This window comes from Silurus aristotelis (assembly GCF_946808225.1).
Source record: "Silurus aristotelis genome assembly, chromosome: 24".
Classification (NCBI taxonomy): domain Eukaryota; kingdom Metazoa; phylum Chordata; class Actinopteri; order Siluriformes; family Siluridae; genus Silurus; species Silurus aristotelis.
Genome location: NC_139597.1, coordinates 14,462,530 through 14,475,898, shown reverse-complemented (window position 1 = coordinate 14,475,898; position 13,369 = coordinate 14,462,530). Strand labels below are relative to the sequence as shown.

Here is a 13,369-nt window from a genome sequence, read left to right as displayed (position 1 = left end):
ACCTGCTCTGAGGTAAATGTTATCTAAGAAATAAACAGACAGGAACACAGAAGATGACTATCACAGGTCAAACCCACACACACACACATACACACACACACACACACACACACACACACATATACACACACAAAATAAACATGTATTTAATGTATTGTGCCTAAATACAAAAGCAAAGTTTTGTGTGAAATCGTTACGCAGTCATATAAAAGATTAAACATATTAACAGTAATTATTAAATCAGACAAAAGCTCTTCAGGTCAACAGACAGAAATCTACGTAGGCAAAGGTTTGTAACAACACACACAAGTTGCCATTAAACATGTTTACATCGGTTTTGATATCACAGCTTAAAGAAGTGTCACTGGTTCTTACTGACATATGGTTATGCTGCTTTTTAAGGCTTTAGAACAGTGCTATACCTTCACAAATCCAGAGACAAAAATGATTCGTCAGCTATATTTTATAGCCAGTAATTTCAGATAAGAATTATGAGGACCCACACCAAAATAACGACACAATTCGCATTCAGATAAACATCGGACACAAAATTTTTTATGTTTCTTTATATTTTGGCTTCTTACTGAAGTATATTCATTCATTCATTCATTTTCTCCCGCTTATCCGTAATTCGGGTCGCGGGGGCAGCAGTCTAAGCAGGCCCCCGCCTTCGACTGCTGCCCAATCCTCACAGCACCGTCCCTTCCGTTCCCTTCTGCAGGTGGTGAGCCCACGGGAATGAAGTATATTCTAGTCAATTATGAATATGTAATAGGACAATTGGATGCTTCGCTGTTCCGGGTTAAAAGTAAGCAGCTAATCAGATAAGAGCTCATTTCAAGTGTAGCGTTTGTATTGAAAAATCTGTTTTCTGGTAAAAGTCCGAAGTGGGGTCGCTGTCAGTGAAGCAAACAATCATTATCCTGAAAAATCAAACCCTATCCATCATGTAGATTGGTCAGCTCAACTATTTGGTGCTGTATTTGGTAATTGAATGCAGGGGTTAGCTTAAAAACACCAAAATTTATATTTGCCCAGGTAAAGATTTAGTCTAATTGGGCAGATCAGTGACATGCTCCAGGAGATAAGTGTATCTGCGTCAAAATCAACAATCAAGAGAAAACTTCACCAAATACAATAAGTAGGTCAAAAAATATATACAGTGGAACCTTGACCTACGAGTGCATTAATGTACGAGTTTTCCGAGTTTGCTTTGTTACGCGAGCAAAAAATTTAGGTACGAGCTCGAGACGCCGCTGCTAGATGGCAAAACGAAGCCAGAAAGCGAAGATTGTGACGAAAATTAAGATAAGCAAAGAAGAAAAAGTAACATTTTTAAAGTTTAGGGATATGTAGTGTACAGTAGTGATAGAGAGAGTAGCAAAAAAATCTAGTTTTTCCTCTTCCGCCGCTTATCGCCTCTAACCCCCCCGCCCCCCGCCCCCCCTCCGCCGGCATCTTCTTTAGCTCAAGTCGTCTCATCTCCAAGGTAAATACACTGAATAATACCGTATTATATCTTTACATACTCTTTCTATTATGTTTTTATACAAGATTTGTTATTCAGAAATGTATTTTCCTAATTTAATAACATGAAACATAAAAACGGGGGGTCATTTTGAGGGTTGGAACGGATTAATGCCATTTTAAGTATTTTCAATAGAGAAAATTGTTTTGATGTGCGAGCAAATTGAGATACGAGCTCGTCCACGGAACGAATTAAACTCGTAGGTCAAGGTGCCACTGTATATAAATAAAAAAAGAAAAAAGAAGACCAGATTGATGGTAAAAAAAAACAAAAACCTGGAAATTAAGTGCAGAAGACTATTGGGAAAAGTATGGAAAAGTGACGCCTACCACCTCATCTTATAGTCTGGGTGTGTCAGGTTCTTTTGTATATACTGATAAAGTGAATGCTGACAAAAGCATTAGAATGAATTCTGAAGTGTATAAAAGAGACTGCCAGTGAATGGACAATGACCCAAAGCAAACTTTGAAAGTGACGCAAGACTTCTTTTAATAAATTAGAGAAATGTTGTTCAATGGCCGAGTTAAACACCTGATCCGAAAACAATTGTGCTGTACATATTTTGCTGAAGGCAAAACTAAAGCAAAACTGCTCACAAACAAGCAGGAATTGAGTAAAGCTGCTTGTATTTTTTTTTATATACAAGCACAAAACACAGAGGCAGTATTCTTATCTCGAGGACTAAATTATTTGTGAATAAAATGATCAAGTGACAGACACAAAGGCCACACCTTCTCCTCTAAAAATAAACACATATAAAGACTGCAGGACTGCACCAGTTAAAGAAATATTCACACCATAAAAAATATTTATTATTTCCTGGATATTAATCCGTTATGTAATTGATATCACACTAATAAGTGGGTTGGAGTTTAACAGATTTGTTCAAAAAAACATTGAAAAAACATTGATCCACTAGTTTTATATATATATATATATATATATATATATATATATATATATATATATATATATATATATATATATATATATATATATAATCTGTGAATGGTATGGTCTACAGCGGTCTCTATGTATCCTCATGCACCAGCATCATTATGTCACCGTACCATTTGAGCTGTCTCAATTCTATTTTTGTGCGAGTTTCTAAAGCTGTCGTTGTTCTCTGGGAGACAAACGGAGCTTTCATTTAATGCTGGGAAAAAAAATACATGCGGAAAAAAAAAAAACACACACACACACACACACACACACCGATGTGTATGCGAACGCAAGACACTTCTGGATAAGCATGCTAATAAATTTTCACCTGTAGCGACGATTTAGGCAGGCCAAGTGCATAATGCTGGGCGTGTTTGTCTGCTCACTTTGCATTTACCTTCTTTCTAATTGAACACTACAGCCAGCACTAAAAGCTTTTTATTTATTTCATGGAGAATGGCTTTTTAAGGAAAACTAATATATTGTACACCATAGCTGTAATTCTCAAACTCTCTACATTTATCTCTATCTACTAAATCAAATGTTTACACTGTGCTGCAAATGATGCGGTACTTTGTAATCTAGATACTTAAGCAAATGCGGTACATTTAGGGCATATTTTCCTATACTCCAATAAAATAACCCTGCTATAATATAATATACATGTTATAATTTATAATGAAAGTACTTATATTACAGTATATTAGCCTTACTAAAGGGCCCAGGAGTGGTAGCATGGTGATCCTTTGATCACTCATGCTTTCCTGTTCACACTTTAAACAATGAGCTACGGATAAATTGGTACCAAAAAAATGCAGTACATACACTATATTTCCAAAGGTTTTGGGTCACCAGACCTTTCCTGCTATACGTGGTTCTTTTCTAAACTGTTACCACAAAGCCGGAGGCACTTTAATGAAATTGTGCATTCACTTGAACTTGGAAACCCGAACCTGTTCCAGCATGGCGATGCACCTGTGCACAAAGTGAGCTCCTTGAAGATCTGGTTTACATGCTTTGGAGAGGAAGATCTTGAGTGACCTGCTGTAGAGCTCTGATCTCATCCCTACTGAACACCTTTGGGATGAATGTGAATGCTGACTGCACCCCAGGTCTCCTCACCTACATCAGCACCTACATAAGCACACTCCGAAATCTAGTGGAACATCTTCCCAGAAGAGTGAAGAGAATTATAAGAGCAAATTGGGATTAAATGTGGAATGCGATGCTCAAAAACAACATACCAGGTGACCCAATACTTTAGAAATATAGTGCACTTAATTATTTGTAACTTTTCACACGTAGCACTACAGTACATATCCTGTTTCTCTATTTATATCATCGTACAGTAGATCATGTTTTTATTGTAGTATTATCAAAATATCTCTGAATAGCAGAGCTGACTCCGGTAACATAACCGATAACGACAACGATGTTTAGGATGTAAATGTTTACAGTCCTGGCCTCAGTGCCGCAAATTTAGCACATTCTGCTTTCCAGTGTAATCTTTTATAAATGCATCACATCTTGTATTTCATAAGTCATGTTTTGCAATTTGACACGCAAGATGACTAGAAGCAAAAAATGTGCTTTCATTTTAGAGGCGGACATTCAGGAAATGTCTCATTTCATTTCAAACGTCTTTTCATTTTCTCGCATTCAGTTTCTTTGGCTACACTTTGTGGCTCATGGCTCTTAGAAGAATAGCAACAGCTGACTTTTATCTGCTTTTAATCTGAGTCACTTGACTTGAAGGCAGGTGTACAGTATGCCATTTACTGTAAACGAAACAATGTGCAGGCTTATCAGGGTGTTGTCGGTTTTTTTTTTTTTTTTTTTTTTTTATGCTCCCAATTATTAATTTGTTCTTTATTTGTTGGAAGATCACAGTAAAGATGTAACAAGTCTGATATTTATGTTGTTATTTCTGTCTTTCTCTATTTTCCATTTGGGGGGACTTTTATTTTAACTCAAATATCGTACTTTTTACTCAACCACGTACATTTTGCGAAATCAGTTCTTTTTATTTATGTGTTTTGAACTTGTTTTTAATTGCCGCTTGGGTGTTTTTTTTTTTTAGAATGAACATACAGTTCAACGCCAGTTCAACAGCAAGCAGAACATTTGGAAAGGAATAAATGATGGATTTGGGCTCATGGTCATTAAAACAGATATTCATTAGTGTTGGATTTATTAATATTCTATGAATAGATTGGTGTGCTAAGAGTAAAATTCACATAAACCGAGTTGATTAAGCAAAAGTCTTGTGATTAAAATGACAATAGAAACATTATTGCGATAATAAATTGTAGTACTTTGGATACTTAAGTACATTCGAAGGCAAATACTTTTGTACTTTTACTAAACTTTAAAGGGAAAGTTTAAAGGGACACTTTTACTTTTACTGGAATATTTTACTTACTCTATCTTTTACTGAAGTACATGGTTTGTGTGTATATATATATATATATATATATATATATATATATATATATATATATATATATATATATATATATATATATATATATATATATGAATAACATAATATATTATTCATACTTATTTTTACAAAATTAGTTTTATTAATAGATTGTATTCATTTATTCTTTTATCTCTTTAACTTGATTCTTATTTCTGATGATTAGAAATGCTACTTATTACAGTCTCCATTAGAGCAAAATGTCAGCCATATTACTGTCCATATCAACCCTGTTACTTTAATAATTAATTCACATGTATTCACACATTCACAGCCTACAGCACTTAACCAGGGGGGGATAAAGAACCAGGAAAAAGGTTTTCATTTACATATATGGTACCAATAGCCACATTAATGACTTATATTTCAATTTAAATATTGTTTTTTAAAGCTTATTACTTTTTAAATAAAGTTGAATTGAATGGCTGTTAAATGAGGCGGCTAAATACCATTTTAATGAACGGATTGTACATTAAACTTTGACCCGTATTAACACTATGACTTTGCTAATGCACTACTACATTTCTGACCAAACCAAAGCAAACAAATCCCAGTTTCATAACAATTACTAGCAGATAATCCACATAAAGGGGTTTCCTCAATATTACTTTACACTTGGACACTATGAACTTCATTAACTTATCCCATGTCTCCACTTCCTTAAAAATTAAAATTGTGTGTATTTGCAATAATATATAAATATACCGTATGTGTATCCATACCTCAATTAAAAAGATTTGATATGAATGAATCAATTCTGATATTCCTCTTATGCTGCTATAATGTACAGCTATTATCATTCTGTATTTGATATACAGAATCCATGTATGTTCTGTATACACATGTGAAGGTTGCGTAGGCGTGTTTGTATGAGTGTGATTGTTACCTTCAGGGGGCTGGAGCAGTTTGTTGTTCTGCGCACACCAGCCCACAGGATGCAGCTCTGCAGTCATGACGTCACACCAGAAATCAGCGCTGCGCTCGTCGCCGTAGCCACAGTAGCGCAGCAACAGCAGCTGGCCGCATGTCGTGATAACGGTAGCAACCCAGTATGTGTCGGCGCGACTCCTGTCGGCCACCTCCAACTTCATCCCAGCCTGAAAACTGCTCTGCAGACTCAGCTCCACCTGGGCAAGCAAAAACGCACTCAGTTCTGCACGTCACCTTGGAAGTTCAGACTCTCCTTTTTCCCATACTGTGTATTTCATCTCAGAAATGACGTAGTAAATTGTGGTGGCATCGGAAAACCCTTCATGTGGTTTTTTTTTTTTTACTTTTTCTTCTGCAGGCTGGTAGTGTTGTATTTCAACCACAAGGAAAGTTTCAAGCATTTTCAAAACTATTTACTGCCACAAGTGAAGAGAGAGAGAATACAATTAAAATATTCCATTCTGAGTGCAGCGGAGGAGCTTTGCAGACATACTGAGTGGTGGTTTCTGATTACAAATTGAAACAAAGAAGCTTGTAACCATTTCTTGATGGCATACAGGTATCTTGGTCTAACGGTCTGTTTTGTTTTTTTCACACACACACACACACACACACACACACACACACACACACACACACACACACACACACACACACACACACACACACACACACACACACACACACACACCGATGTGTATGCGAACGCAAGACACTGCTGGATAAGCATGCTAATAATAATAATTAATTATTATAATAAAATAAGGATATTGCATTTATTAGATTTATTCTATTTTTGAGATCATAGTTATGAAATATTATTTTATATATTATTTAACCAAGCAGACATAAAAAAATTTTTTTAATGTAAACTGTTCAAATATTGATGATCACAAATATTAATAATAATATTAAGTTACGTTAATAAAACATTACAAGCAATTTTATGGTTTGCATCCCTTCCCCCTAACCATACAGAAATTAAACCAAAAACCAAGGTACAGTGAGGAAAATAAGTATTTGAACACCCTGCTATTTTGCAAGTTCTCCCACTTAGAAATCATGGAGGGGTCTGAAACTATCATCGTAGAGAAATTGTCACTGTGAGAGACATAATCTAAAAAAATTAAATCCAGAAATCACAATATATGATTTTTTAACTATTTATTTGTATGATACAGCTGCAAATAAGTATTTGAACACCTGAGAAAGTCAATGTTAATATTTGGTACAGTAGCCTTTGTTTGCAATTACAGAGGTCAAACGTTTCCTGTAGTTTTTCACCAGGTTTGCACACACTGCAGGAGGGATTTTGGCCCACTCCTCCACACAGATCTTCTCTAGATCAGTCAGGTTTCTGGCCTGTCGCTGAGAAACACAGAGTTTGAGCTCCCTCCAAAGATTCTCTATTGGGTTTAGGTCTGGAGACTGGCTAGGCCACGCCAGAACCTTGATATGCTTCTTACAGAGCCACTCCTTGGTTATCCTGGCTGTGTGCTTCGGGTCATTGTCATGTTGGAAGACCCAGCCTCGACCCATCTTCAATGCTCTAACTGAGGGAAGGAGGTTGTTCCCCAAAATCTCGCAATACGTCGCCCCGGTCATCCTCTCCTTAATACAGTGCAGTCATCCTGTCCCATGTGCAAAAAAACACCCCCAAAGCATGATGCTACCACCCCCATGCTTCACAGTAGTTATGGTGTTCTTGGGAAGGTACTCATCATTCTTCTTCCTCCAAACACGTTTAGTGGAATTCTGACCCAAAAGTTCTATTTTGGTCTTATCTGACCACATGACTTTCTCCCATGACTCCTCTGGATCATCCAAATGGTCATTGGCAAACTTGAGATGTGCCTGGACATGTGCTGGTTTAAGCAGGGGAACCTTCCGTGCCATGCATGATTTCAAACCATGACGTCTTAGTGTATTACCAACAGTAACCTTGGAAACGGTGGTCCCAGCTCTTTTCAGGTCATTGACCAGCTCCTCCCGTGTAGTTCTGGGCTGATTTCTCACCTTCCTTAGGATCATTGAGACCCCACGAGGTGAGATCTTGCATGGAGCCCCAGTCGAGGGAGATTGACAGTCATGTTTAGCTTCTTCCATTTTCTAATGATTTCTCCAACAGTGGACCTTTTTTCACCAAGCTGCTTGGCAATTTCCCCGTAGCCCTTTCCAGCCTTGTGGAGGTGTACAATTTTATCTCTAGTGTCTTTGGACAGCTCTTTGGTCTTGGCCATGTTAGTAGTTGGATTCTTACTGATTGTATGGGGTGGACAGGTGTCTTTATGCAGCTAACGACCTCAAACAGGTGCATCTAATTTAATATAATGAATTTAGTGGAGGTGGACATTTTAAAGGCAGACTAACAGGTCTTTAAGGGTCAGAATTCTAGCTGATAGACAGGTGTTCAAATACTTATTTGCAGCTGTATCATACAAATAAATAGTTTAAAAATCATATATTGTGATTTCTGGATTTTTTTTTTTTAGATTATGTCTCTCACAGTTGACATGCACCTACGATGACAATTTCAGACCCCTCCATGATTTCTAAGTGGGAGAACTTGCAAAATAGCAGGGTGTTCAAATACTTATTTTCCTCACTGTACATACAAATACGAATTTTGTGTACTGTTACACCGCTGATATATATATATATATATGTATGTTACGGGTTAGTGTACCGGGAAGATAGCAGCCACTTGCGAAATGGTGGAGACTACAGATCAACCTGCAGCAGGAACAAGTGTTCCTCCCAAATCATCCAAGGCATGGGAGCATTTTATATTAAACACAACAAAGAAGACTGTAAAATCTGCAAGTTATGCAAAGCGGAGCTTGTGTGAAAAACTTTTAAATGTTTTTAGGTTTTTAATCAACATGCGCATGAACAAATATTGATGCTTTATGAAAATGTATGTTTATTATTAGTGAAACCAAACTCAATATAGAGCATGAAGACAAAATATTCTTGTAAATGTTTTTTTGTAATTATTGTTTTTTGTTTTAAATACGGAAATCATCAGGACACCAAACGGAGCTTTGCCTATGTATTTGTGATTAAAGAAAGGACGTTGTGAATAAATGTGTGTTGCATGTGTTGCATGTGTGTTTTCTTTTCGGCACTTTTATATATATTTATTTATTATTTATATGTTTAATAAAAATGGTCAAACGGAAATGCATGCTGCGTCAATTTCCCGCTAATCAAATTTGTGCAGCTAAAACGAATTTGTGTTGGTGAACACGTTAATTTTGACAGCCATATTGTTGTTTTGTTTTTTGAGTATAATGACAACAAATGTTAAATGACAAATGACTGTAGCACAACAACAAAGGTACTCGCACAAATCCTCTCAGAGCACTGTGCATCGCCCATGCTTCAACTGTAACACTGTTTTTCCGGTCCATCGTTTCAGGTCTGTGTATTTCCATGTAATTGATTACTATTTGCTTTTTTACTATTGCTGTTTGTTCTTTAGTTTACAAGTTTATTATTTGTTTACAGTTCATGACCAAGAAACCGCATCAAAACCACAAACCATTAACCCCAATGTGTGCTGTGCAAATTAAATACAAATAATAGAACCAGTTATGATGCTGAAATGCACCTATTATCTGGTTAGTAATGGAGAAATTGTGGTCTTTTTCTACAGATAATTTCGACAGGAAGGAAGAGTGCACTAAAGTTGACAGCAGGAATAGCTGATATAGGGGTCAGGGTGTAAAGAGAGCGGTAAGGTGTTCCTAATAAAACGTCTCTTCAGTGTATACGCAGTGGCCAATAGCAAACCTCCTAAATTAAGGAGAACAATAGCTCTTTAAAATTTCAGTTTACTAAAAGAGTGTTTCGAAAATCGATTCGAGATTTCCTTTGCACGTATGTGTTTAGATCTGATCCTGGATTACACTGAGACAAATTCAGCTGACCATTCTCTCCTCCTTAATCTGACATGTGTGTGTCTGGGGTGAGCCATGGCTTTGCAGCGATCTGCCTTGGGTGCTGTGTGATTTGTCACAACTTACATGTTTGAATGAGGTGTGTGAGGCTGCTGTGGCTCCCATTTCCTCCAGATATTCATCCCAGTTAAAGTCCAGTTCCTCTTCTCCACACTCCATATCTGACGGAGAAAAAAAATAAACGATGAATTATAGATAGACAAAAAAACAAAAAACAGAAAGAGTGTATATAGAGAGAATTCAAGGAAACCGAGACCTATCTTACATTATATCAATAAATACAGTGAAAAGAATGAGCGAGAGAGAGCGAGCGAGAGAGAGAGAGAGAGAGAGAGAGAGAGAGAGAGAGAGAGAGAGAGAGAGAGAGAAAAGCAGAAATCTGAAGAGCAAGACATGATGCCAACACAGTGACAACACAAGAGCTATCTTTATAAGCTACTGCTTACCCGTAACAAGCTTTTTGAACTTCCCCAACTGTTCACATCTCTCTTCTTTTCACTAAACAGCACTAGCATTGTGGGCAGTGCAAAAGCTGCACACCACGCATGTTTAAACTCAAGTGTTAAACCTCATGATGCGCCACTGTGACACTCAGCATTAGTCACTCACTCTGGAAAGGAACTGCAGTGGACTGCGATGATAAATCCCCTGGATTCGGGCTCATTGTTGGAATTTTTTTTTTACATTTGTATTTCGTTCCACATTCGACAGTTCCTGTTGTAATAAGTTTTTTTAAATGTTCCCACACAGTGTGTACCACAGCATCACAAGCATGACATGCTCCGGCTCCATTGTGACCCCGATCGGGATAAAACCCTTCCGAAAGGTGAATGAATAAATGTTTGAAGACAAGATCATAATATGTAGGTCCAGTGGCGTAACCGAGGGAGATGGGGGAATTTCTCAAACAGGGTCATGAGAAAAACTCATGATCTACTTTTCTGCTTATTTTATTTGCCTTTACAAATGAACATTAACAACAAGTGCCACTAGCCGCTATCATGTCACGGGTGTAGATAAAAATTTGTTGACTCAACAAACTGGCCTCATGTCTGAAATGCAGTCACGGGCTGTGCATTTCACGCCCGGGCCTTCGGTGGTGCCTTACCTGAATCAGTCCACCGCTTAATACTATCCTTACGACGCCACGGCTATGGAAACCATCAAAAACGCAGTATAACAGAATGCTGCATCACAGACAGGCATCTTAAGAATGAAAGCAAGAAACCCAACGAACTATTTCCTCAGTTTGCTAGCGCTCTCTGACTATCCAATCAAAGGATGGGAAAATGCAGACATGATTAGACGCCTTCTAGAGGGCCTCAGAATAAGCTACACGAGAGAAACGTTATAAGATGGAGACAAGTGTCTATTGGGAATAATTGAATACATATCTATAGGCAAAAATATACATTACTAACAGCTAACACTAACCAGTTTTCCTATTACAATAAGCATTTAAATTCTTAAAGATGACTTCAAACTCACTGTGAGTCTGCATTTTGTATAAATGTTCTAGATTTTCTAGATTTGGTTAAACATTTGAAATCTGAGTTTTTACGTTTGAGATGCAGCTCATCAGCTCATCAGTGGAAAGGTTTTAAAGAGAAACCGAATGCGCCAGTTTGTTCATTGTTTAGGAAGTCACTGAAACATAAAACCCTGGAGGGCACATACTGTATGTTGTGGCTCTGACGTGCAATCGAGGGAATGTCCATAAGATATATATAAGATAGGCAGGCAAGTATGTGAACAATGCTGCTCATGGTGCCACTGCTTCTGCACCTACCAGCAAAGTCACACTTTAAGTATATATATATATTTTTTTTGCTTTTGGCCATATTCCACCACTTTGTGGGAATTTTCATAAAGTTTTTGGAGTCATATGACTGTAAAATATGATTCAAACATCCTGTAAAGTCAAGAAATGGCAGTTTTCCTTTCCCGTTAGACTCAGTGAAAGGAATATTCCTTTTTTTTCCATTGGTTCATTATGGTTCATAAACATAATATATTGGCAACAAAATGTAAAACACATTACAAATTAGAAATCTGGAAATAAAAAAAATATGCAGGCTGGGGCTTAGGGTCACTGAAAATCTATTTGGGGTCATTTGTATAAAAACAACTTTCCCGCCAATTAATAAATCCTAATTTTCACTAAGGTCTAAGCGATGGGAAGATATAATAATAATATTGTAAAAAATGGTCATACCATAATTTCCGGACTATTATGCGCACCCATATATAAGCCGCACACACTGAATTTGACAAAGATTTTTATTTTAAACATAAATAAGCTGCACCTGTCTATAAGCCGCAGGTGTCTACACTGAAACTAATGAACTTTACACAGGCTTTAATGAAAGACAGTGTCTGTTACACGGTGTAACGGGTGAAATATGTTGTGGCTCCTTTAAGAGCAGAGCGGCATTTTGGGAATAGCCTGCCGCCTTTTTTCCGGTATTACTGCATGTGTGCAAGACCGAGGAATATGTCCTCATTATTTTCTGATGCTCATTTCTAAGTTTCTTTGACTAAACCGTAACGCTGTTGCCAAGAAAAATAAAAAAGCACGAGTTTTGGAAACCTGTCTGTGCTTATATGATTTCTGTTGCAACTGGAGTTAGCGAGCTCTCCCTTCACCCAGACTCAACGCGTTACAACGGCTTGTATCTAAACAGAAGCCTACCAAGAACGTCATTGTTCACTGTCTTTCTCCTTCCTTTTACAACTATTACCCTCGAGAGTTTATCTTTTGGCATCATCTTGCATTTAAAAATCAACACCGGTGAAAGTTTTTTCTCCCGATGCCGTGCAGCTCAGAACACAGGTGAGGTGCGTTTTTTCGTTTCCGTTCGGAAATTTCATTGGTCTAATGTTATGTGGCTCAGTTTTTTGGCTTGAAGTTTGTAAACCGTGAAAAAACCCTGGAAAAATCCATAAAATAGCCGCTTAGATGTTTAAGCCACGGGGTTCAAAACGTGGGAAAAAAGTAGCGGCTTATAGTCCAAAAAATACGGTAATTTATTTTTTTTCTTGCTTTTTTCGGTTCCCTTCTATAAAAGGCAAAATGTATACTTTCTAGTGTTATAAATCATCATATTCAGTGCCTGGCAAAAGTTTGTAAATGAAATGTAGTCTTTTAATCATGTTCTTTAAGACAAACAGAGCAATTTAACTTAATTAACTCATTATATCATGTATATAATGCAATATTAAACCAACATGGCTCCCATTCTGCACTTCAACACCATGCAAATCCATCTGAACTGCGACTAACTAAAACTATATTCACCGTTAAACAAAACAATCACCCTAAGCATACCTCAAAGCAAACACTAGGCTAGAATGGTATCTATCATGGGATGTCTGCCAAGTCACTGTATCTAAATCCTGTGGAACTGTTCTGGGATGAACTGGATCGCGAGGTCAGAAAGAAATCTCCAACCATAAAAAAAAAATATGCCTTCTAATGCTAAGAGTGTATAAAGTTGGTATCCATGCTAAGCAAACTTTTAATGA

The 13,369-nt window shown here is 37.2% G+C and overlaps 1 protein-coding gene across 4 annotated transcripts in view; it reads right to left on the bottom strand.

Annotated features, from left to right (window-relative positions):
- Positions 1-13,369, bottom strand: part of sfmbt2 (Scm like with four mbt domains 2) — a 75,117-nt gene that overhangs the window by 44,825 nt on the left and 16,923 nt on the right. For 2 of the 4 annotated variants that reach the window (XM_083528351.1, XM_083528350.1), the window contains exons 3-5: positions 9,911-10,005; positions 5,839-6,079; positions 3-23 (exon numbers count right to left, since the gene is read on the bottom strand). In XM_083528351.1, coding sequence (XP_083384477.1) covers positions 3-23; positions 5,839-6,079; positions 9,911-10,005 — 357 coding nt within the window. The remainder of the gene's footprint in view (positions 1-2; positions 24-5,838; positions 6,080-9,910; positions 10,006-13,369) is intronic. The other 2 variants (XM_083528352.1, XM_083528353.1) reach the window with 1 other exon arrangement.